General features: G+C 37.4%; 2 protein-coding genes across 2 annotated transcripts in view; one reads left to right on the forward strand and one right to left on the reverse strand.

Moving 5' to 3' along the window:
- The first annotated feature begins 2197 nt into the window (after positions 1 to 2197).
- On the forward strand, positions 2198 to 4078 carry LOC145996510 (uncharacterized). The gene is made up of 2 exons (XM_083133013.1): positions 2198 to 2359; positions 3660 to 4078. Exons 1-2 carry the CDS (start codon positions 2252 to 2254, stop codon positions 3879 to 3881), a joined length of 330 nt encoding a protein of 109 aa, XP_082989139.1. The 5' UTR covers positions 2198 to 2251; the 3' UTR covers positions 3882 to 4078.
- A 3132-nt stretch (positions 4079 to 7210) lies between these two features.
- Positions 7211 to 26526, reverse strand: part of LOC145996360 (uncharacterized) — a 56967-nt gene continuing 37651 nt past the window's right edge. The window contains exons 8-12 of the mRNA XM_083132791.1: positions 20175 to 20741; positions 19423 to 19811; positions 14083 to 14307; positions 11862 to 12113; positions 7211 to 7779 (exon numbers count right to left, since the gene is read on the reverse strand). Coding sequence (XP_082988917.1) covers positions 7610 to 7779; positions 11862 to 12113; positions 14083 to 14307; positions 19423 to 19811; positions 20175 to 20741 — 1603 coding nt within the window. The 3' untranslated portion in view covers positions 7211 to 7609. The remainder of the gene's footprint in view (positions 7780 to 11861; positions 12114 to 14082; positions 14308 to 19422; positions 19812 to 20174; positions 20742 to 26526) is intronic.

Here is a 26526-nt window from a genome sequence, read left to right on the forward strand (position 1 = left end):
GTGTTAATTGACTTACTGAAATAATCCCTTACACAGCCCATACTATTTTAGATGATACAGATATGTATATCACACACAAAAAACACACAATATTTAATCACAGTGCCTACAGTATATTCCACCCCCGGCCAAAGCAATTTAACTCCCCTTCCTTCCCAAACCTTGGGAGCTGTAGTTGATCTTTGATGCAGATGCAGAGGGAACTTGCATGATGACATCAAAGTCACAGATTTCTGTCTAAACGGGAGGTTGCAACAGGGACAGTGAAGGTACAGATAAAGAAGCTCCCCTATGAAAGAACTTTCTGAAGTCTAGAGAATATTCTAAATACTTGCAGCTACTTCTGCTCATAAACAAAATGAGCGAATGTAATAGATACTGTTCATATTCTGTGGATTTATCCTTAAAGTTGTGAGTTATCTACATTTTCACTCTTCACTGCAAACAAATTATCCAAAATAGTTTACCTAATGTAAAGGGGGGCTGATGGCAGTGCCAGGATGGGCTGAGACCCCTGGACCCTGCCTGGCTACGGGCCTGCCCTCTCTTAGTTTTGAGACCCAATCGTCTCTACTGCCTGCACAGTCCCAAGTGCAAACTTCTGATCTGTGTTGCCTTGCTCACTTTCATATCAGTTTGGTTCTTTTTGGCATTCATGCCTTGCGAAGTAACATTTCAGCATTCAAATTTGCACTATTGACTATGTTTCTGTTGAAAGATAGTTTTCGGAACATGAAACGATCCACACAGACAAAAGGCTTTGAGTGTGAATAATATGCATGGTGGTCACTAGGACCATGATTAAATTCAAGTATAATTCCTGGTTTTCAAGGCGAAGTTTCCAAAAATTCAAGCATACAAGTAGATGTATTACTCACTCTCAACATCCCCCACCCACAAAAATATTGTGTGATTCCAATGTAACCAAAAATGTATCTAATCAACTTCAAGATACCTTATTTTGCAATAATCTTACGTCTGCTAAATAGATTGTTCTGAAGAAGACACTAACATAGTAAACGGATTGAGAAAGTTTTATTTTATTTTCTATTGCTTTCTTTTTCTTCCTAAAAAAATAAAATAAAAGCTAAACACAGAGAAAATTGTCTCAGGGTATTTATAAACATGTAAAAATTTAATGGGATTTGGATTAATAAAAGTTGCAATTTTTCACGACTACAGAGAAAAAAAATGGGAATAGTGAAAACATCCACTTGTACTTTTTTCATGTTTTACCAAATTTCATGAATAATTTCCAGAGTTAATGACTCACGCATAATTCCCAGATCCAATAATTCACGTGTTATTCCCAGAATTCAAGGAATTCCAAGTGATATTGTGCAGCAAATTATACATATGTAATTCCTTTTTCATATCAACAAGTAACTTTTGCTAACAGCACAAGTGCCAAAGGACCAATAACAGCTTTGATAGCTATATTAAATGGAATTGGACTGAGAGGGCAGCCTTGTTTTACACCCGCACAAATTGGTATTTCATCTGTGTATCCTGTGCTACACCTGACTCTCACCAAAACTCCATTACAATTATTTGTAGATAATTTTGAAAATAATGTGAAGAAATTAAAATTTGTTTAGAAAATTAATATTTCATTATTACGGTTCTTGTGAAATTTTGTTTTTAACAGTATTTTTCAGAAATTTTGTACCAATTTAAGTTTTTTGCAACCTACTTCAGGATTTTTCGAGCCTAATTTAAGATTTTTAGAACCTATTTTAGGATTTGTAGGGCCTATTTTAGAAACCTAAAAAACCACTTTTTTGAACCTAAAAATCAGAGGTCTAATAATAAGATATAAATCTGAATTGTAATAATACAGGGTGACCCAAAAAAGGTAACCGGTAACCAAATTAAATGTTAAGTATAGTGGAACCACACGCAGGGGAACAGTCAGACCTGCGACTCCTGTGCACCGTACTCCCACGTGGAGGGAAGGGGCAGAGTGTAGCATGCCCTCATATGCCATTTTTTTGTGTGTGGTCATTATATACGTATTTTGGTAACTTTATTTTGGTTCACCCTATATATTTTGTGATGCATTTGAAATTGGTATCATTTAAGTGGTAATTGTTGGGTGTCGATATGGATGGCACAAAAAGAAGATAAGTTGTTAGGATTAATGGGCTAAATGCAGTTGATTTTAAGGCTGATATGCTTTGTCTTTTCCAGATGGTTTGCGCATTCCATAGCGTACTCGAAACTGGAACTGCTGGACCTAAGCCACAATCGAATGACGGACAATGGCCTCAGATTCCTATTGCAGTGCATCAGGAGATTGGACTTCCCTGACATGCAACTCTGGTTCTGGGGGAATACAATGACGCAGACCACCCTTACGGTAAGGCTCTCGCAGTGAAATATCTTGTAAATAAACACTAAATGTGAACTAGGTGAATGTATATCACAGACAAGCACCGTTGTAACATTCCTGAGGGTAATTGCTTGTTCAATATTGCATCGTTACTGGTAAATAAAAATACAGTCGCTCAAGGAAGATTGAATTGTATGGATGAGATGGATGAGCCGATATAAAATTTGGCCGATACCGATAAAAGATTTACCGATATTTTACCAATCTCAATAAAATTCCAAATGGTTCATTGACGGCTTATAAACTGTATGTTACCAGGTGACCCAAGCTTTTGCAATGCGAAAGAAGCTGTATATTTAGACATTTACTTAAGAAAAGTATGTCATGGAGATTATTTGTTTATGTCTATAAGAATTATAACAAAATTGCGCAATATTGCACTAAATTGTAAGGCATTTATAGATCTATTGAATTATTGGTCATCTGATACTGATAAAGTACTGATAAATCTGTCCCATCCATATTGAATTTAACTGGTTAACTTGATCACCATTGCACATAATGCAATGTGTTTAGGCTATACATTGTGGCCATTAAATCTGACATCAATGTGAGAAGTTATGAATACCACGTTTCCTTAATACATGTCCACCATCAGTCTTAACATATTTCCTCAAATGTTCTGAGGATCCACATCAGCCTTTCCCGGAGATGATTCAGATTTTAGATTTTCACAGCATGCACCTCACATTTGAAATTCCCCATTTGGCAAAATTCTAATTCCTTTCTGATGATGGTAGATATCGCCAAAATTCCACATTAACATCTCTGATCTGTATGTAGGATACCAGCGACTGTAGTGGATCCCGAACCACCTCAGCCGAGATAGTCTTGAACTGGTGTACGACCATCTTTAAACTTGTTGCACCATTTAAATGCTTTACTGCGGCTACAAGTCCTATAACCATACTGTGCTTTAAATCTTTTGTTAATTTCACTCGATTTTACCCCTTCATTCAAAAGAAATTTCATCACAACCTGCTGTTGCACATTGACACTTGCAGGCTTGCCCTGCTATCTTGTTTAACAAGTGACTCGCATTGTCCATGACTTTAGTTCTCCATGCGGTAATAGTAAACCTTTGTCTCTATAAGTAAAGTATTTTATGTATGCTTGGGTGAGTTCTGCTAATCAGAAAAAATCGAAAGTTCCAGTTTGGGTTGAACGACCCTCGTAATACCCAAACTGACTTTCTGAAGAGAGCAGTTATTGTATACCATCTCACCTGAAGCCATTTCCAATCACAGATGAAACATGCTCATTACAGATTCTTCACCGATTGCTGGATGAAAACACCCTCTTCCAACAGAAAATCGACGTCATCATTGACGTGGTTGATGGCATCCTTTATCCTGCATATTATCCTTGCTCAAGAGGCAAATGCGAGTACTACTGTGTTTCAAGATATGGCTGTGCCTTGCCAAAAGAATCGTCGGATCCCATGGCACAATATGATGATTACAGGCACCCACTGTGTCCTGATTATTAGTCACCCTACTGCATGCATGCTTTGACAGTGCTATGGGATGGCAATGCTTATATATGTTGGAGAGCGAAAGAAAATCACTAGTTCAGTGAAGACTTGTTTTCTATATTTACAAGTTATGCAAGAAAATAAAATTTTGTGTAAAATAACCGAACACTGTGATTTTTTAGAAACAATAAAGTATCCAGCGTGGTTTGTGTTTAGCAGTAAATTTCGCTTGTGAATTTATTAGGGGGGGAAGGGGAGGGGAGGGGAGGGGAGTGGTATCCAAACTTGGAACCTAATATATCAAATTGGAAAGGCTCATAAAAGTTCCAAGTCAAATCGAATTTGCTACTCCCCCATAATTATATGTCCTCTACACGCTGTGAAAATTTGTATTGTACGGCGACCCACCCTCACTCATATATACATTTGAGACTGCTTTATACGTAATTTAATTCTGCATAATTCTATTTTATATGTATATTACTGTAGGTCCTGGAAAAATATAATTTAAAAACATGTAAATTAAACCATATTTGTTCATAACGCATTTATATGTATTTCAGCATTATACATACTAATTTTCATAAAATTCAGTTGATTTGTATGTAACCAAGCTACAACAATATGACTGAAGCATACATTTCTTGTCATTACAAAATCACAAGGCAAATTTCAAATACGAACCAGGATAGGCAGGCATGGTGGCAGTCGGTCTCGAGTTGTGAGAAAGATGAGTTGTGAGAAAGATTTTCACCAGTAGTAGAAGATGAGACGCATTTTCTTTTGTACATAATTGCGATACAAAAGTACATACATTAAAGAAATGCCGATAGCTGACGTTTGCTGTGCTCCATGATACAAACAGAACAGTGAACATTTTCAGTTGCTACCGGTCGGCCATGGAGAACAGAAAGAGGAAAAGTTGACCAGAAACTAAATTTTTGTGGGAAGTGGACGCTAATCCACTAAAAAATTAAAAATCAAACTTTTAGATTTGTTAATTTACCAGTTTATGACAGAAATAACCTGTACTACGTATATCTTGTTCCTCAAAATAGATACAATTACAGTATTTTAATATTGATATGACATGGTATCTAAATCTAATTTGTAAGTAATTCACAGTTATACATATTATTTTCTCTTCACCTTGACATACTTGTAACTCAGGTTCAATTGTATATGCCATTTCAGTGTTGCCTAGGTAGAGAGATATGGGCACAGAAAGTCAAAGGCACACCCATGACAATGTACCGTGCGTTCATTTCGATCTTCAGCCGAGAGATCTGGAGAAATGTGGCGGGCGGCGTTGACGGAGATGCCGACATTTGCGGCCTGTAATGCCCGCTTATTTTTATGGACATACGCAGACATTTATATAAATATTGCAAAAGATGAGTACTAACCTGTGTTATAACACGCAAAAGTTATTCTGTAATTCATCCAAGTTCTGCCCTTATATACACAAATAAATACACTTTAGAAACGATGTTAAGAGCCACAGATAATAAAACATTTTAATCATACTTTTGACCAGTAACGTCCTCCTTAAGTTTATATCCTTGAAAGAGTTTTGTGTCGATGGGGATCGTTTGGAGGTTTCGAATGTGCAACACTGTATGAAGAATACGCTGCAGACGAAACCGTTAAACGTCAATGGTTTTCGTGAGCTTCCTTGCAATCCGAAATCTCCGAGCTCGAGTTCTTTGTTCCTTCGCGATTAGATGAAGACAGAGCTGTGAAATAGTGGCGAGCAGATGTAAACCAAGAGCGTGTTAATTTCGTACTGTGCGCAAGAGTGTTATTCTTGGTTACTTGCCGTTACTTATTTGTGTTATTGCAGTGTGTATGTGTCTTGTGTCAGAGAGACGATTGGAATGCCAGCCGCAAGGTTCACGTTAGAACAAAGAATTTTTATGTATGACACTTACGTGAAAACAGATTCGTGTCGAGACGTGTATAGGCAATTTGTACAGAAATTCCCAGGCGTTTCACCTCCACATAGAGATACGATTAGACATCTTGTCCTTAAATTACGAGAAACTGGATCGTTAAATTTTAAAACACCTAAGCAAAAACGACGGATTCTAACCGAAGCAAAACTCGATGAAATTGGTGCAGCGTTAGAACGTTCTCCAAACAAACCTCTACGCGGCATCTCCGTCAGCGCCGCCCGCCACGCTTCTCCCGATCTCTCGGCTGAAGATCGAAATGAACGCACGGTACTTTCACATGAGCATTTTTACATTTTCTTCCTCCTCCTGTTTTTAACACTTTTTAGCCTTTCTATGACTCACTTAATGTAACTTGATAACAGATCCGAAACATTGGGAGTAAAGAAGAAAACTACATGTAAGTACACTATTTTATAATGTTTTTAATTGTTAAAAAACATCACCATCACATGTATTTCCGTGAAAAAGAGCACTCAGGAAACAGGTGCTTTTTCACAGAAAGAATGAAAGATATTGGATTGAAATGGCTCATTGCAAAATGAAGGAAGATTTTTAATTGGAGGAATGAAAACTTTGTGTGTGAGCAAGACAGCCTATTTGTGACAATTACGCATAATTTTATCGGATTAACAAATTACACACACACACACACACACATTGAAAAGGACAACACACATTTATCTTCAAGTAAGAGTAAATTCAAACATACAATGATAACAGTGGCATGCCCAAGGGGGGGTTGGTGGGGGTTATAACCCCCCCCTTTAGCCCAGCATTCCTAAAAAAAAAGAACATCAAAGGTAAGAAAAGATGGCAAAATGAGAGCCGACTACCAGGAAAAGTGTACATAAGCCCTTCCTTTAAAAAATCCTGGGCACCCCACTGAATGATAATATTCTTTATAATTCTTTTGAATGTTCTTTGGTAACTTACAATGGATTTGAGTCACATGGTTAAATCTCATCAACATTAGAGTACAGTGGCGGCAATTGGGTTCCAAAACCAGGGGAGCAAGGTGGCAAAGACAGTATATTTCCCTTTGTAGAAAAAATTTAGCATAGTGTGGGGGCAAGAGTGGCAAAAAAGTAAGGGGGAAACTGCCCCCCTTGCCCCTCTAATCGCCGCTACTGTAGAGTATGAACTATGTGTAAATTAATATATAAATACAAATATACAGTATTACATTGAAAGGGGAATTTACCTGCTTGACTTACACGTAAAAAAAAGCACTACACACCCACATAAACAAAATGTCTCCACATTGGAATCATCTTACACATGTCTTCATTAATAATAAATGACTAGTACTTTTTGTGCGCAAAAGTTAAATCTCTGTACTGTACAATATTCATATAGGTATCTAATTACAGACAGGAAAAATTTGAGGCAATACACAATGCTAGTTTTTTCCCTGGGAATTTTAGCATTTTCAATAAGTCTCTAGCAATAGCGATTTTCTCCTGAATACTATTAAGAAGATATTAGAACTTCATTACTATCTTATGATAACTTCCATAGAATTTTCAAATTTTAGTATTAGGCTGAATTTATTTTGTTCACATCTTGAGGTATCCACATTGCATACTTTAACTGTTGAGCTGATCAACAGTGACAAATGATGATCCTTAAAAATTAATCCCTTTGTTAAGCATAATCATGAAAAAAAAACATTATTTTACAAAAATATACAACGTTGCCATTGCACACAGTATAAAAAATCAAATTGCATAGAATTCAAACTGATCACTATATTAATCAGTTTTGGAAACGCACATGCTCTGGGATTGGTTAGGAAGTATTTCTCTTGATTGTAAGCCACATCCCTCCTTTCATTTTTAAGTTGGCAGAATACTTCTCATATACTGGTGGTACGATGGTTTTCACACATGGGCTGAATTCGAAATTTCGCAAAGCATGTACCAAGGCAACCTTTGCATCCAAAAGAGCATATCGCATTCCTGTCAAGAAACAAAAACGGAACTTTACGAGTTGAGAGCCGTTCATCTTGCTCATGCTGGCTGGAGGCAATTGAAAGATGATGGGAGATGTTAAACACTAAGCCCCGTGACAAGTTAAGTTTGCAGCAACTTTTCGCCCATGTAGACCCAAACGTGCTCGTAGAATATAGTTCCGCTGCAATACTTCCGATTTTCTCAATGTCTGTGATATAATAACAGCTCGGCGGTCGAGGCAAAAATCGCACGGGAATTGCTGAGCGCCGTTCTCGCGCGGTTTAATACATAAAACCGGCTGCAAACTTAATGTGTCGCGGGGTATAGAAAGTTCTCATATAAACACAACAGAATGATGTCTTGCCAAATTCACTTAGACACAATAAAGTGGCAGATTTTAAAGAGTAAGATAATACAAATAACATTGGCTATAAAAAATAAACAGAAAAATATTTACATGCCAATGTTTTGCATGTTAGTTTCAAATAATTACATTAAAATTTGATTTGGAACTATTTTGTTTTTAACCAGTATATCAAGATCATTCTCTACATCAGTTCTGTGTAAATGAAGCATCCCTGATGGTGCAGTGGTAGCATCATTGCCTTGTAATCAAGGGGTTCCAGGTTCAATACCCGGTGGAGGCACATAGTGGTTCGGATCTCGCTTTAAACTGTAGGTCCAGTCCTGATTAGCCTTACTTTGCATAAAGTGGCCTTATAACACCAACTCAATCAATCAAAGTTCTCTGTAAATGGTTTCCTTTCACATACTTTGAGAATGGAACAAATTGATGCGATTGGAGTATTTTTTTATTTATTCAAATTGTTCACAGGTATATTTTATTTTTTATAATTTATTTATTACTATTATTTTCCTGTAGTTTACGATTATTACAAGCATAAGAAAACAGTTTTTCGTTGTGACGTTTCAGGAGAACACACACTCCCTTCATGAGACATTTATTTTCATTTTGACTAAAGATACAGTTATAACAATGGTTAACAATTTTTTAAACAAAAAGAATCCGTTATATAATGGATGTTGTCAATGTTACATTGTTGTAATATAGCTACTTAACTGTGAAAAGAAGCAGTCTGTTTTATTTTTATTTCAGATCACATTATATTTTTATTTAAAATTATGAATCCCAAATATCATCACGTAATTCAAAGTCATCATTGTTTTCACAAAATACTTTCATAAATTTAAATTAAAAAATAATGTGATGAAATTTTTTTTTATCTGAAATAAAAATAAAACAGACTGCTTCTTTTCACAGTTAAGTTGCTATATTACAACAATGTAACATTGACAACATCCATTATATAATGGATTCTTTTTGTTTAAAAAATTGCTAACCATTGTTATAACTGTATCTTTAGTCAAAATGAAAATAAATATCTGATGAAGGGAGCGTGTGTTCTCCTGAAACATCACAGCGAAAAACTGTTTTCTTATGCTTGTATTAACCGTAAACTACTGGAAAATAATTCTACAATGCAAGCAATGCGTACATACAACAGAAACTAGTATTTAACTATTATACTATACTATTATTTTTACAATTCAAATAATTTGTTACTTATTATTAAATTATAAAATACATCCACGAATAATTTGAATTATGAGTTATTTATTATGATATATACATATTTATTTGCCCACTTCATTTTAATTCTGACTCCAACATTAGTGCTATAATATAAATCGAAATAAAAAGTGCTTGTGCACATGTGTAATCAAATCAATAACAAGTACTTCTTATTATAATCTGCTAAGGGAGTAAAGCTGGCCGATGGGTGAACACATTACCCCCAATATGTCGAGAGCTTGTGATCGAGAATGTGTGGGGATGTACCTCCACAGCCACTATACAGGGTGATTCGTAAGTTATGGTCCAAAACTGTGAGGCTGAAAAGCAACACACTAGTAGAAATCTGTAAGGATACGTTTGCAAGGTAATTGGGAATGTATGAAATGTATGAATGTGTTGTTATGATCTGCCACTGACATGTGGATGGTTACTGAAAGAATTGTGCAGGTGAACAGTAATTTGCTTCTCGGCTATTTAAACAAGTGTTACGTTACCAGAAACTATTTTTTAATTATTTTAAACAAGCATTTTCTCTGTAATAATGTACATGTTATTTAGGGTGTCTACCAGTCTGGAAAACCTGGAAATCCTGGAAAAGTCAGGAGATTTACTTTTTGTGGAAATATCATTGAAATTTACTAGCTTTTTTTTTTTTTTAAAAAATCAACATTTTATGTAGTAGTGCATTATTAAAAGTAGGGTTTGTCAACAAAGAAAGGAAAAAGATGGACAAGCAAGGAGTTAATTTGTTGTGGACCAAACTTCACTTCAATTTTATATACTGAGTATTACAGTAGAAACTGTATCTTAAATACTCTAATTGCATGTAGAAATCTATTGTAGTAAGTGGCTATTTCAATCTACCAATTTCTTGTTGCAATTTGTGAGTTTTCCTTGGTATATATATTAGGATTAACGCATATAATACTAAATTTTACTATAATTATGTATTATTTATGCTATAATTGTTGTGAATTTTTACATAAAAGGAATTCTTTGTTAACCTTCCAAGTTTAAGTAAAAGCTCGCCCCTGATACACCCTTTCCAACCATCAGTTTCTGCGCTTCCCTTCTCGTTATTAGGGCCGCCCCGATGGCGCAGTGGTAGCGTCGTTGCCTTGTAATCAAGGGGTCCCGGGTTCGATACCCGGTGGAAGCACAGTGGTTCAGATTCCACTTTAAACTGTAGGTCCAGTCCCGATTAGCCTTACTGTGCATAAAGTGGGCTTAAAACACCAAATCAATCCAATCAATTCAATCCTTCTCATTATTAGTTTTATATGTGAAGTGAATATTCTAAAAATTTGATTAAGTGTGATCCTAAGTGTGATGTTTAGCTACAATATAGCAACCTTCAAACACACAGTACTAAATACATTAATTGTCCAAATGGCTTGATCTGGAAAATTTTTGTTCTCAGTCTGAAAACCTGGAAAGTCAGGGAAATTTGTTTTTATGAAATTTTAGACACCCTGTTGCTGTTTTTTTTTTATGGCTTATAAATAGGGACATTGAATTTTCGCGATGCGCGAAATCGCGAAATGTGAGAAAAAGATGCAATTTTGAACATTCTGCACGTAACTACACCCCAATGATGAAATACGCATGAGTTTCATTCACGAAGTAATGTGAAATGTGTGCTTTTCCACGAAATGAACGCTTTTTCGTGAAATAATCGTGAAATATCATCAAATTAAGTAGAAAACACACAAAAACCGGCAATCGAGGTTGTGCGCGCAAACTGTCGATTTGTAACGAAACGTTTGCCTAAAGTTTCCTACCACTTGCAGCTGAAGAACGTTTTATCTTCACATCAGAAAGACGGTGCAAATTGGGATTTCCCATGCACATAATCTCAGTTCGAAAACTTCGCCCCTGTCAAGCTGCATTCCTTTCTTCCCCCGAATGTCTACTCAACTTCCAGTTTCATTGAACTTGCTAGCTGTAGCAGCGATAAGATTAGTCTGTTCCCGCACATCAAGGGAAACAATGGTGTCATTTGTGTTCAGTCATGAATGAATTTTTTTTATCATCATGTGATTTTCAACATGTGTTTGTGTATGTGCAGTAGTGATTATTTTATTTGTTGGACAGCAAGGATATCCTTTAAATACATACAATGAATAAATCACTTGAGATATGCAAATTAGAAATGAAGTGATTTTATGTTGATGTTTTCTTTTTGGTTGGACAGATAAGTACTTGTGTATGTGTACAGTATATAAAAATGAAGTAGTTTATCAATTTATAGCTCTTTTGTATGTTGTTTTCTCTCATAATGAAAGAGTGTGTGCCAATTTTTTTTTTTCAGCGCTGGTATATACTGCTGATCTTACATTTTATTTACCGCTCTCCTCAGTTTTTATTTACCATAAATTTGTGTCCCTACTTATAAAGTACACTGATGATACATGGCATGACAGAGACCTACCACATCTCCTAATCTGTCTTCAATTATTTAAAATCTTTTAATATTGCAAACGTTACTTACCAACACAGTTTCTGGGGCCACTTCCAAACGGCAGATACACATATGGTGATCTTGTTGCTTTGACCTCCGGAAGAAATCGATCAGGATCAAATTTCTCAGGATTAGGATAATACTTGGGGTCGTGGTGGAAGCCCATGATGGGGAAAGACACCAGCGTTCCCTTTTCTATTGTGACGTCACTGTCTGGGATTTTCCAATCTTTTGTGCACTCCCTCTCACCTCTAGGAGCAGCCGGGTACTTCCTTAGTGTTTCTGTCAATGGCAAGAAATGCAAAGAACACTGAGAGACAGCAAATTCCTTAGATAAATAAGTATCAACTCGACACTACCAGCCAAGTAATGTGATCTCCCACCACCTTTAAATTGGAAAATAAAAGGAGGGGAACCCCCGGAAGCAGCCCTCCTCCATCTGTATCACGGTTATAAATGTTATTATACAATATATTACAAACTAACAGAAATACATTTTATTCGAAATATCAATAATAATAACAATTATTATTATGTAAATGGGGAGACACCAAACAAGTGAATACCAGCACAACTATTTTCCATTATTTCTTTTGCATCTTATGCAGTTAATATCTGAATGCATTTTGAAATTAACCTTTGCACGTCTCGTTCAAGAAAAGGCTTTAAATGTTAGTTTTTTTTTTTTATTTTATAAAGTGTGTTGTGTGGCCTCTCACCTATAACTGTAATTACTAGAATTTTGAAAACTGCGGAACCATTTGTTGTTTGGATGAAATGGTAGAGTATAACCTTTTTCTTGTATTTTTCACTCAATGTTTTCGATCCAATGCATTTTTACTTTGATTATTCTGTTCGAATACTAACTAAATGAACTTTATTTCTGTTCTTAACAATTAGTGTATCGGCTTTCTTGCATCTTTAAATGAACAATGTCAATTTCCAGGGGGGGTTCCATCGACCCGTTCGACTTCCCTCCTGATACCCATGATCTGTATATATATTCGAGGGTATCAGGACATCATTTGCTCTGAATTTACCGGTCCCCCCATTTTTTTATTGTTATTATGTTCTTTATTTAGGTGTGCACGATGCCATCCGGGAGGTCCTAGACCTGTAGGACCAGAGGAGAGAATCGTAAATGGGTCTTCAATTTTTAACGCTGGTCATAAGTTATTACTGATAAACTAGTGGTAAAACTAAAAGACAGAAACAATAATAATACTTTTAAAAATGAATATAAAACCCCCAAAATGGCAATTATGATCTCAACACCTAGTAACTGATGATGTAGTGGTATCACTTGTTTGGTCTTAACTTTCCTTACCTGGTGCAATTGTGCAGAAGTGGATTCAAACAATGGTTCGTCGCATGGTACAGTATTTTAAGTTAAGAGAAGAAGATAAGAAAAAAAAACACTATTATAAACTACACACATATCTGCATAGGTAATATGACAACAGTGACTCACAAATCAGAAACAATTAGCCGTTTTTTTGGATAATATTTATGCAAATAATGAGTAATTTTTATGATTTCACAAATGTAACAGTAATTTAGCAAAGTAGTCTTGGGTGCTATTTTTATGGAGTAGAAAACGTTTTGATTCTGTCCTCCTCCATAACGAAAAGTTATGCCCAAGTTCGATTCAGATGCCCGAAAGTTACTTCCCAGACTAGATTTCCAGGGGTGTGTGTCAAAATCTCACTTTAGAAACTGTAAGCACAGTCCTGATTAGCTGTTCCGATCATAAAGTGGACTTGGCCATTTCTTTCTGTCAAGATAAAAAATTAAATCGGCAATTATTAAAAATATGTTTTGTTCGATGCTTTTTTTTAAAAAATTTGAGTGACAAAATGAAGTGTGGGGTGACCCCATTTAACATTTAAAATTGTTGTGATACCCCCCTGCAACCCCTCTCCTCTACCAGCCACAAAGGAACATACACACACATATACAGGGTGAGTTTCTCTGTCTTTTTTTTTTAAAGAAAAACACATGTCAATAAACCTGTTTGTTGCTTAGTTAAAAAACTTTCTTATTGGTAGTGTTGGTGCCGGACATGCTGCATATTATGTATATACATGCATATGCACGTGTGTGTGTGTAAAAGCAATTAAGCATTATCTCATGCTGTCTCTAGGCAGACTAGGATCCCCCCCCCCCCTCAACTCGAAATTTCTTAAATGCCACACTGCTCACAGGTTAACTCATTATAGCACAAAAATCTGAATACATGAAACATACATACCATGGATGACCATATCCAAATAACGCATTTCCTGCACTGCTTCGTAAGTACACTTTCCACCATGCTTGTCACAAATGGTTTGGATTTCATCCCTCAGACGTTCCTGAATTTCTGGGTGAAGTGCAAGTTCGTACACTGAGTATGATAGCACAATCGCTACGGGGTCAAACCCAGCCAATAAGAAAATCAAGCACTGTCCTACCAGCATGGCATCGTCAGATAAGACTGAAAGAGACAAGAATGTTCAAATCTGAATCTTAAATTTGTCTAAAGTCTCTCTAACGAGCTTTAGGGGATCAAATTAGACGTTTATAGGCAGCGAGAGGTGCTTTGTAAGAGAAAGGGGGTACCGCTCTGAAGAGCAACATCAACACACAAACAGCTAGAGGGTTAGCCCCGTGAAATAAGAACACATGCACATTTATTTAAAACACTTCAGGCGGGGTGAGGAAAGACAGAAATGTTCGTTTACCTGTAGTGCTGTTGGAAGTTCTCGTCCTTGCTTCGACGTGGTCCCAACTAGGGAGCATAACTTGGTTTCTCCCAAAACTGCTCTAATGTACAAAGGGCGTTCAATAACTTTTGCACAGATGCTTATAATATTTTTATTAGTTGCAATATGATGATGAAATTTTAGGTGAACATACTTTGATCCTTTGTCTAGAAGACCATGTCACTCAATGTAGCCTCCATCTGCTGTGACACATCTCGTCCAACGTTCTTTCCATGCCTTGAATGCACTTTGGTAAAATTCAGGTGGCTGACTTTTACACCATTGTTTCACACAAGAAATGAGGTCCTTGTCACTGTCGAATGTTTTTCCCCGCAGGTGGGCCTTCAGACGACCAAACAGGAAGAAATCCGAAGGACCCAAGTCCGGACTATAGGGAGACTGAGGGACGACTTCCCATCCCATTTTCATGATTTTTTGCTGTGTCGTCATGGCTGTGTGAGGCTTGGCATTGTCATGATGGAGTTATGATGTGCTCTCCAGACCAAGTGACCGGAGCTGCAAGGTCAGGTCATCAAACTCCATCATGACAATGCCAAGCCTCACACAGCCATGATGACATCAAAAAATCATGAAAATGGGATGGTAAGTCGTCCCTCAGTCTCCCTATAGTCCGGATTTGGGTCCTTCGGATTTCTTCCTGTTTGGTCGTCTGAAGGCCCACCCACGGGGAAAAACATTTGACAGTGACAAGGACCTCATTTCTTGTGTGAAACAATGGTGTAAAAGTCAGCCACCTGAATTATACCAAAGTGCATTCAATGCATGAAAAGAACGTTGGACGAGATGGGTCACAGAAGATGGAGGCTACATTGAGTGACAGGGTCTTCTAGCCAAAGGATCAAAGTATGTTCACCTAAAATTTCATCATCATATTGCAACTAATAAAAATATTATAACCATCTGTGCAAAACTTATTGAACGCCCTGTAATCCCAATTTCTAAACAATCACTTTCGCTCGTAATTCTCTCCTTTCCTTTTCACTTCTATTATTTAGGAGCTCAGTTACTAAGACTTAATTCAAGGTAACATAGATAGCAACTCAGCGCGACTCTGGAGCTCACTAGCAATTACTGTATTCTATGAAAATCTAAAGGAAACTAGAACGAGATTTTCTCACGCGGACTATTTATTTGGAATTTGAACTTTTGATCGCTAAATCCGTTGCCTCGAGCGCATCTCTCGATAACAGTGTTTCTAGCTGTGTTTGCTTATTTCCCCTGAGAGTTCTGTAGGATTCGCATCTGCGGATTTTCAAGATTCGCTGAAGGTTGCTGATGTTATGTGTTTGAAGGAAGCTCTTTCCAGCTTCTTCCATAACCCCTTTTATAAAGTGATTACCATATTAATTTATAACGCTCAGGGTCCTGGGTTCGAGTCACGCCTGGGCATGATACGAATTCAAATGAAAGAGAAAAAAAATGCATTCTTATATTGCCTTCATGAGTTTAAAACTGGATTCAGTATTTGGCTGCAGGAAGTGTAAGCTTACAATTTTCTAGTGACATAAGCCCCGTCTAGTTGGCTGCACTTTTTGACTCAATTTGATTCTCTTTGCACTGAAGCGTCTAGTTGGTTGCACGGTGCAACACCGAGTCGTCTAGTTCGTTGATTTTGAGTCAAGTAGTGTATTTGGTCCCTGCACCGTCTGCACTACCTTTCGGACCGGTGTATGTTTGGTGTATGGTCACGTGGTGCGTGCTAACTAATCAAATTACCGTTTAAAGCAGCAGACAGGCATTTTTGAATGCTCTGAACTTGAACACCGCTTTCCATCTAGTTGGTTGAACATAATTTCCTTGCACCACTCTGACACTGGATGCACCTGCACTGCACCGAGTGTCAAAAAAGTGTAGCCAACTAGACGGGGCTATTGATATCGTTACATACTGGCAAAAAAATAGAAGGTTTACATGATCAATTGTAAAGTCATCAGGTGTACGATTTTTTGAAAAAACTTCACAGGCAAATACTACATTAAAATGACTGATTTAGAAGTTGGTAATGTTTTAACTTTCCTAGGTCTCCCCTCTAATGAAAATGAAACCCAAGTAAAGCTGGCAACAAAAGTATATTTTCCTTATATCATTTTATCACCTCATAATAATACAGTATAACTAACAGTCACACTTAAGGGGTTGAGGGAGGGCTTTCACAAAGCGGTGGCTGGGGAGCACTGTTGTCAACTTAGCTCTTTTGGAGCCAGATCTGGCTCTTTTGTGCACTTGTTTGGCTGCGAACTGGGGTTCCCGCCCTCCCTGTCCCACTATGTGCCATCACTGGAGCTGGCCCACATAGACCAACATTTTTCCAGTAACATAATATTGTTATCTGGGAATCCTTTATTTTCGATTTCATGAGGCCGTTGGTGGATTATTGAGATGAACGGTGAAAACTAACAATAAATTGTCATCAATTTACAGTAATAGCAGTGCCTTCCACCCCTTTGACACCTAAAATTACCCTAGAAGAAACTTTATCCAGCTTTTGTAAATGTAGCTCCTTGAAAGTCAACTTTTAGCTCCATTTAAGGTGAAATTTAGCTCCTTTATGCATATCAGGTTTGGTAACACTGCCAACATTGCCGTAGGAGGCAAGGAGAAATGCAGCATTATTCTATTTTTTCTCTCCGGGTTTTCGAACTTCGGATGGTGTAGGAAAACATATGAACGGGAAAACGACATGGTCAAAATATAATTTTCTGTTGGAAAAGTCGAAATATCCATTGGGTTAGATGTAATTTGAAGTTGAAGTTGCCTCCCCATAAGAAATATATGGGATCATGTAAATACTTATTCATCACATTTTTCACAGATTGTATCTGGTTTAAAAATCACTTGAAAAACTTCCAACATAGGGAGAAATTCATATTCTCTTTTGCCTTGTTTTTTTCAGTAGCATTGCCCATTCCAATGATATTGAAATAAATGGCCACCTGCTGAAGTGCCCCTCATAGCCTATGCCACAAATTTTTCTATTAGGTTTTCAAATGTAAACTATATCGTATAAGCAAACTTTCATATGCAATTGTGAAACTTATCCACCAGATAATTATCAATAATATCTTCCAAGATGTGTTTCAATGACATGCTATTGGGAGTTCATGCATAAAGAGTAATAAATTATTTTAAATAATGATTGCATAAAAAATTGCTCCATTTATTACAGTATATCAAAATGACATACACGTATTATAAACTAAGAGTTAAAATCAAAATTAAATAAAGTCAATGGTGGAAAAGTGAATGCTCAGAAAACATAATTATTTAACCCTTAACCGGGCTTATATTTTTTGTCACATACTCCAAACGATACTTCCTGCAAACATGATATTTTTTGACTTTGTTTCTATTTTTTTTTTCTCATTTCACAATATTTGACTTTGTTTGATAAAGGTCAGGTTTAAAAAATATTTTCCATTTCACTCACGTGAACGGGCAAGCTGTGTCTGCCAGATGCAGTGAACAATTGATATGTAAAGAAGTCTACTTGAATATGTATTAATAAATTTTTAATAAAAAATAAAGTATTTAATAAGACATCACATAAAAATATTATTAACGCTAAAATAGAAAAAAATGAAAAATATATGAGCAAATAAAACTATTTCCTCACACGACCTTCCAGCCTAACATGTTTCATATACTATGCTGCAAAAAATACAACATGCAATTACGATGATGAATACAAGAATTATGAACATAACAATGATGATTAGGTTAAATATCATGTCAGTTGCTTGTTTCCACAGCGATGAAACATAAAAATCTTGCATTAGAAGGGCAAAATTCACTTAAACAATGCAGTGTCCAACAGGCACTGCTTGCCCGGCCACGTTACAAAAATAGCTTGCCCGGAGAAGGGTTAAATAAATTAATGATGAATTCGTTTTTATATTACATTATTGTTAATAATAATTGAATTTGAATTTAAAATTTTGGGTGCATCAGCACTAAGGCTATTTTGCACCTGTCACATTATACTGGCCCCAGCCCCTTATCGTTACACAGAACAACTCTAACATTGCATAACTAAAATCATAAAATATTCTGACTTTCGTTAAAAGCTGAGGCTGTAAAGGAGCACTCAGCACAAATAAGGACAAAACACAGGACAACACAAACAAAATTATACTGGCCATGGGGTCAGTCGGCAGAGCCTCGTTAGTCTGCAGTCCAGGGTGTACTATGTGGAAGTGAGATTGACTATTGGGTGCACTACGTGGAAGGAGCACCCCTTACACCCCTGTTAATAATAATTGTCCACTTATCTCATAAAGAACAAATAGTGGATCTTCTTTCATATCTATTATTCTGTTAGTATGTGTCTGAATGTGGGTAGCATAGGTGTGAATAACAAAGGGGGATGGGTGTCTGGACCCTTCTGGGAAATACCCATTGGTCCTTGGAATTTATGATTTTGTGCATATCTATAATTTTAAGTTTGAGTTTTAAGCCCACTTCATGCACAGATAAGCTAATCGGGACTGGACCTACAGTTTAGTGGAATCCGAACCACTATGTGGCTGCACCGGGTATTGAACTTGGGACCCCTTGAGCTGGACATACAGTTTTGTGGTACAAATCACTATGTGCCTTCAGCAGGTGTCTAACCAGAGACCCTATGATTACAATTAAACGACATTGCCAATATACCATCGAGAAGACCTCATATAATTTGTACAAAATAATCGATCAATTGGACCCCTTGAAAATAAACTCTTAATGCAAATGACAAGCAGCCCAACAATTTCACCTTCTACAATTGGTAGACTATCATAAATTAAGAGTTGCAAATATTAAAAGTGATAGAAGTTTCCCATACATACTTTCCATTGAATCCTGTGTAATTGGAGACTTCAGTTCGGCATCCTTGTCGAAAATATCATTTTCATTGGATTCCTTCTCCATTTGACCTCTCCTGGCCTCTATCATTAGCTGAAGGAAGTCGTTCCTTTTGAGATTGTTCTTTTCACGGAACATGGTGGCTGATTTCACGGCATCAACAAAGAAGGCCATGGCCTTAGCTTCAATGAAGTCGACTTTAATCCACTTGAGCAGAAACGGCATCACTGAAAAGATGAGTATCAGGAGGAAAAATCGCCACCTGCTTGGATTTTGCAACAGGTAAGCCATTTTCCTGAACTCTGAATTTGGATTCTTGAGAGTCCCTCCTCTGATACCGAATGCTGTCGAAGCCACAGCATCCATGGTGAACCTAGAAATATGGAGAATTCTCTTAGGTGTTCATAATCCCAACATATATCTTATTCAAAAGCTCATGGTGTGATATGTCACGACCAAGTAGTCAAAACATGTGAAACGAGACGAAGATGGGCACTAAAAATACGTTATCAGGCTCCAAACAACATGAAATGAATTCAAAACATTAAAGCCTATGTTTAATGCAAGGGAAAAAAATAAAATTGGCAAAAACGTGCTTCTTAGTCACAAACTGCTTTTGATACAAGTTTCCCAAAATAAAGGACATCAATTACAGTGAAAGATTATAAAGCAGACAGCATTACGGGACTGACCGCTAAATGAATGATGTAAGTCATCTTCCCACATTTCCACTTACCTGCTAAAAATATCTCTTATATCCACATCTTCACCACGATCAGCATATTTACCGAGCACCTGCTCAAGTTCTTCTCCGCACCGTTTGATCACTTCTATCATCATCTTCATCTTCCCACCGGTAAATGCAGGAGACACGACAGAGCGAGTGTTCTTCCATTCTTGCCCTCTCATATTGGAGAGCATTTTTGAGAAATACTCTTGACGAATGAATTCTATTTTCCGCCTGTTGACGAAGTGGTCAAAATCCTTGACAAGAACCGAACGGATCAAGTCTGGGTCCCGGAGCATGATGCATGGCCTCCTTCCCTCGAAGTACCCGGCAAATTTATATCCAGCCATGTTGAAGTATTGTTGCTTCTGATCCAAGTGAAATGGCTTGCCTGCGAGGAAGCTACTTCCGGTTAGAAATTCCTTGATGAGGTAAGATTTGATGTGGAACACTCCTCTTTTCTTCCAGTAGTTGTTGTTCCAGTTCATGTACACAATGCCGCCTACCACAAGGGATATCAGCACGAAGCCAATATCCCACATGACGGATGCGAATAGCAACGCCATCTTCAGGGTGCTTTACAAAGTCACCTGAAAGAAAGTTAGGCGTTATCAGTGACAGAAGTGAAGACACACTGTGTTTGGATAAAATGTTTTTCTCAATGAAATTGTTGCTTTGTGTAGTGAATATATTGCAACTCCAAACCACATTTCAGTGCAAACTTCATGAAACATGCAGAGAACAATTATTATAGGACTTGTACAAGAATGGATACAGGCTTGTAGCCAGAATTGATCTCCAGGAGGGGCTCACGGGTTATCGGGGGGGGGGGGGGTGCTTTGTAAATCAAGTCCATTTGTCAAAAGTTTAACAGTGTTAAATGAAGGTAAGTTTTATGTGTGGGGGGAGGGAGTTCATTAAGTTACATAAAGTTTAGAAATGTCACACAAATAGTACATTTTTCTGTATCTTTTAAAATAGCACTGGAAGTGTTAATTGGCTGCTACTGAAATCATCCCTTACTACACACTCCATACTACGTTTGATGATACAGATATTTATATTACACAGGAAAAGATGGACAATATTCCATTCCATCATAGTGTCTACCGTACATTCCACTCCCCGGTCGAAACAATAAAACTCCCCATCGTTCCCAAAACCTGGGAGCTGTTAACCTATGACGCAGATGCGGAGGGAATTTGCATAATGACATCAAAGTCATAGATTTCTGTCTAAATGGGAGGTCGCAACAGGGGCAAGGAAGGTACAGATAAAGAAGCTCCCTGTGAGGAAACTTTCGGTATTCTAAAGAAGAAAAATCTCCTAAATACTTGCCGCTAATTAAGACTTCTTATAAATACGATGAACGAATGAAATAGCTGCTGTTCATGCACCCTGAATTTATCTTTCACCAAAATTGTGAGCAAAATAATATCTGCTGTCTACATTTTCACTTTTCACTACAAACAAATTACACAAAATAGTTTTACCTAATGTCAAGGGGACTGACCTCAGTGCCAGGGGGGCTGACGGTAGCCCCCCCTGGCCCCTGCCTGGCTACGGGCCTGAATGGATATCTAACCCCACTGACACTAACTTGTTTACTGACTTCTCCTTCATCCTCGGTGATCAATATTCTTACAAAATATTTCAGCAAGTCAAAAATAATGTTATAAATGTGCAATGAAATGGTTTAGTTATTTATTATGAAAGCAATGTGAATGTATGTATAAATATACTCAGCGGCAAAAAAGAATCACCCCCTAGTAATAAAGTGTAAACATTTTCTTGCACTGTTGGAACTGTTTCACTTAGCATTTTCAGCCTGTAGCCAATTTAGTTTCCTTCAAAATATCAACTTTCTTTCTATTGTTTCAAGTATGTTTAGGGCAGTTTGGGGGCATCCATCTTTACTTATTCTAAAACAATGAATTGTTGGCACCTTTAAGTCTCGACTTCCTCTTGTAGACTAGTAGATTATAGCCCCTCCTCCTGTTGAAAGTGCTATGTAACTAGTGTCACATGAAATATTGTTGGTGTTTGGCAAAATAAAGGTAGGGTGACCTAATTTCCCAGAAAAGAAAAGCAGGACATTATACACAATAGCCCTCGTTTCCATTTCTTCAAACCGTGTCCTGGTATCCCATTCCATGCTGTGATTGAAATATTCGTAAAGAAACACTGTTACATGTAACTTATTTTACACTCTAGAATTTTCAGCATACTCCGGAAAGATGTCTTAGGATAAAAAAATTGTTTTTAAAACTTATTTTGACTAACTTTTCCATGGTTGGGCAAATGTTGGCAACCACCGTTGGCCCAATGTAAGACCAACGTCAATTTAACAACCAACGTAAAGCCAACCTTTTCCACGTAAAAACTGATGTTGGCCCAATGGTGGTGGTTACTTGGGATTGTTGTACCATTGCTTTTACACAGTGAGTGAATTTATGAACCATCAATCACTTATGGGTTGATGGATTGGAGGTTCATGGATTCATCCACAAGAGTCCAATTGAAAATGCAATCAATAGTTTCAACATAGACCTACAATAGGCGGGATGCCGTATCACATGTCATATCTGTTATGTCATTTGAGTTCAATTCTTAGTATTATTTTATGATGTTATAAGTCTTACCTTTATATTATCCCACGATATTTCATTTATTATTTTAATCTATTACAGAACACATATATTATTTTTATATTTATAACCTCAACATGCTTTACTGGTGTTACTTTTATGTAATTGACTGTATCACTAATGCGAGTACACTCCTTCCAGCAAAAACTGTATTAATCTAAGGTATCGTTTCATTGCATCAATTCACTATATTATATAATTGTATTCCATTGCATTAGTATATTGTAATTTGAACACAAATTGACATGTCCAATATCACAGCATGTAAATGCAAACATGTGATTAATGGATGAAATAAATCTAATCTAAGTGTATTTCCTCCATATTTTATATATTCTGGAGCTATTTCGTCTATTCCATTTCTTATTCTTTTCACATTCTTGAAAGAAAGGGCATATTTGGATTTTTGCAGTTGCTTCACAGATCGCAGGACAAGAGCCTGAAAAAGAGGACTGTCCTGCGAAAACCAGGACACATGGTCACCCTAAAAAAGACAGCGAGTGGGAGAAGCAACAACAGAAGACGCATATGAAATCTTTCTGCAAATGTGAAAGGGTGTTCTTTTTTATACTTATCCAAGATCTAAGATGCAGTTCATCATAGCCTACTCCTGGAAAACGGCCCCTTTGACGGAAACATCAGAATATCGTGATTGTGAGGTAAGTTCCAAAGGTAGGTACAATGTTTCAAAATATGTCCATGTACTCCTACTTGCCTTTCAGTAGCGGAAGAGCTTTATTTAGTGCGCGATATAAGTGTTGTTCGCCGATAGTGGCTGGCTTCGGTGCTCTGTTCGCCTCACCTGGCGACCAGGCGGGCCGGCAGCGCGTGAGTTGGTGGGGACGAACCCACGAGTCAAATGACGCCACCAAAAGCCGAACCACTTGAAGATGCACCACGGGGACATTTCCTGGACGGACGTGGACCGGATACGGTGAGTACCTTTCAAGCTTTCTTTCGTTCTGTGTGGATTTTTTGTGTTGCTTTATTTGCCTCGTCATCCGAGTTCGCGAGTTACGTTTATCGGATATGTCTTTACGATATATACGGGTATCGGAATTATTCCAGCTAACTGGGCAACGGCTTTCATTGCGCTTCCGAGAGAATAGAAGAAGAGGAATTGATAACCAATAATTCGAAAGAATCATCAACAACCATGGGATCAGAAAAATGCAAAAGGTGAGTATACGTTACATCTTTTCGCTGTTTCTTATATGTATATTACCTTATCAATGTTTGAAGTTTTATTTTCTTACAGAATAACAGTGGTGCATTACTGGCAACTACAGTCTTGACAGCTGCTAACAGCTATACAGCCTGATGCTTAGTTTTTTGCGGCATCGTCTCTGAAGAATATATTCCTTCTCAAGAAGTGTTCAGTGTGGAGAGAAAACCGAAAACTAAGGCGAAAGAGGATCTGCGAAAGGTATTGCAGATACGTGTTAGCTCTATTAGTCTTTGTGTAAGCTACGATTACTTCTTTCTTTTACCTCCTCCTTCATCTTCTTCTCACAATTGCTGTTAGCTTTAAACATCGGGGAGAGGGCGTTTATTACAGTGGCTGATTAACGTGGAGGAATGGGACGGATGATTTTTTTTCACCAAGAAGTCGAACAGACTACCACATGCAGAGAATCAATTGTAAATGTCAATTGTTTATTTCTGATATTCGACTGAACGGACATACAAAATTAAGTGAAATCAAGAGAATAATAAATATACATATAAAGAAAACAGTACTCAGTCCACACTGGCATGCTTCATACTTTAGAATTTGTCTTTCCCTTTCCCTTCCGCCGTATCCCTTGCTTCATTGTAAAAAAAATCAACAACGTTAAATAATAGGTCAAGTCTGTATTTTCTCTGTGTACAGTTTTCCCTTTCATGATGAAATCTAACACTAATGTTGCAGATGACTTGCCACTTCATCGATAGTTACTCGTGAGTCAGAATAATAACACGGACTTGCTCAATGTTGTGAGTAGTGGATGCGAATGGCCATTCTGCTGCTCCTTCGCGCTTAACACTTGTTCGACCGTTTTTGAACTTCTCAATCCACTTCTCAAACCACACTTTGTCGTGGTTAGCACTTCCCCGATTTCGGCCCTTGGTAATCTCATCTCTGCCAGTTGAAGTACTCCGTTTACGAGTTCTCGACTTTTTCCACGTGTTAAGTCACACATCTTGGGGTGTTGATCGCATTGTTCCCTTTCGACTTTATTGTTCTCTTATTACGTGGAAGCTCGATTGTGGATGTGCTGTTCATACCTCTGCCCTGGCAATGAATTAATATCAAATAGATGAATAATTGAAAATTTATCGAATAACAAAAATGATGTTACATGTAGTTGGAGAAAAGTAATTTTCTAATTAATATCTTATGCATATTATTTTGAGCAGTAGTGTACATAAATCTTCTTTGTAATCTCATTTAAAGTCGTATGATCCCAATATAATCCTTGCTTTCTAAAAAGTTCAGAGGAAATTAATAACCATGGATTATTTAACAAAAGCTAATATTTTCATTACTTAATTTTAGTACTTGGTAAGTCTTTCGGGGGGTCCGGAACCCTGAACCCCCCGAAATACGTCCTTCCCGTTCTTCAAAGCCGTATGATCCCAATATAATCCTTGTCTTCCAATAAGTTCAGAGGAAATTATACAGGAAATGCTAAACGAGTATTCTCATTATTTCATTTTCGTACTTAATAAGTCTTCCGAGTGTGTGTGTGTGTGTGGGGGGGGGGGGGGGGTTCTGGACCCCTAAATACGTTTTTCCTGTCCTTCAAAGCCGTATGATCCCAATATAAATCCTTGTCTTCCAATAAGTTCAGAGCAAATTATACAGGAAATGCTAAAACGTAATTTTCGTACCTAATAAGTCCTTCGGGTAAGGGGGGGGGGGGTACGGACCCCCAAAGTACGTCCTTCAAAGCCGTATGATCCCAATATAACTGTTGTCTTACAATAAGTTCAGAGAAAATTATATAACAACGGCTAAGCGAATACATCTTTCATTATTTAATTTTAATGCTTGATAAATTTTTCGGGAGGGGGGGGGGGGTCCGGACCCCCTGGACCCCCTAAATACGTCCTTGATTATTTTACATAATATTCATGACAAAGTCTGTTTAACCCTTTTATTGTTCTTTAGATATTTTTCCCGAAGGCGTGCGGTTTTGGCATTCTGGCTATTAGTTACCTTGAAGTAGATAAACAACACCCCCAAAGATCATTTCTGTAGCTAGTAATTACTTCTGGATTCGATCCTAATTCCAACCTACCGTTCTCTGGATACGCCCTTGGCCAGCGCATGACTGAATTTCAGATTTTGCAAGAATTTCGTTTTCATCGTCGCGAGTAGCCAAAAGTGGAAGAGAAGTGACATTAAATAACCTAACTCAATCAATCCAACAGCATGTTGGATCCTCTATTTGTTCCACATTTTTCACATCTGCGCCCCCCTCCCCTTAAAAATTCCTGGATACGGGCCTGTGTTGGTTTTCCAATACAGTATAGTTTATCAAAGTCTCGAATATAAGTCTCGTCTCGTCTCGATTCTTAAAATACAGTCTCGGTCTCGTCTCGAAAGCTCGAGGCTTCACCGCACCATCAACATACACGCCCCCTATCCCTCCTGTTCCACTTCGTAATTCCACCACTATGGCTAATGCTCCACCCATTTCTCGAAATGATAAAGAAATATATATTTT

This window comes from Lepisma saccharinum, chromosome 12, assembly GCF_977018435.1.
Source record: "Lepisma saccharinum chromosome 12, izLepSacc3.1, whole genome shotgun sequence".
Taxonomy (NCBI): domain Eukaryota; kingdom Metazoa; phylum Arthropoda; class Insecta; order Zygentoma; family Lepismatidae; genus Lepisma; species Lepisma saccharinum.

What these genes read in the sequence shown, in the direction of transcription:
- LOC145996510 (XM_083133013.1), top strand. Translation starts at nt 2,252, where the DNA reads ATGACGGACAATGGCCTCAGATTCCTATTGCAGTGCATCAGGAGATTG. An exon ending in TGACGCAGACCACCCTTACG is followed by an intron (nt 2,360 to 3,659) that starts GTAAGGCTCTCG and finishes TGCTCATTACAG; the next exon opens with ATTCTTCACCGATTGCTGGA.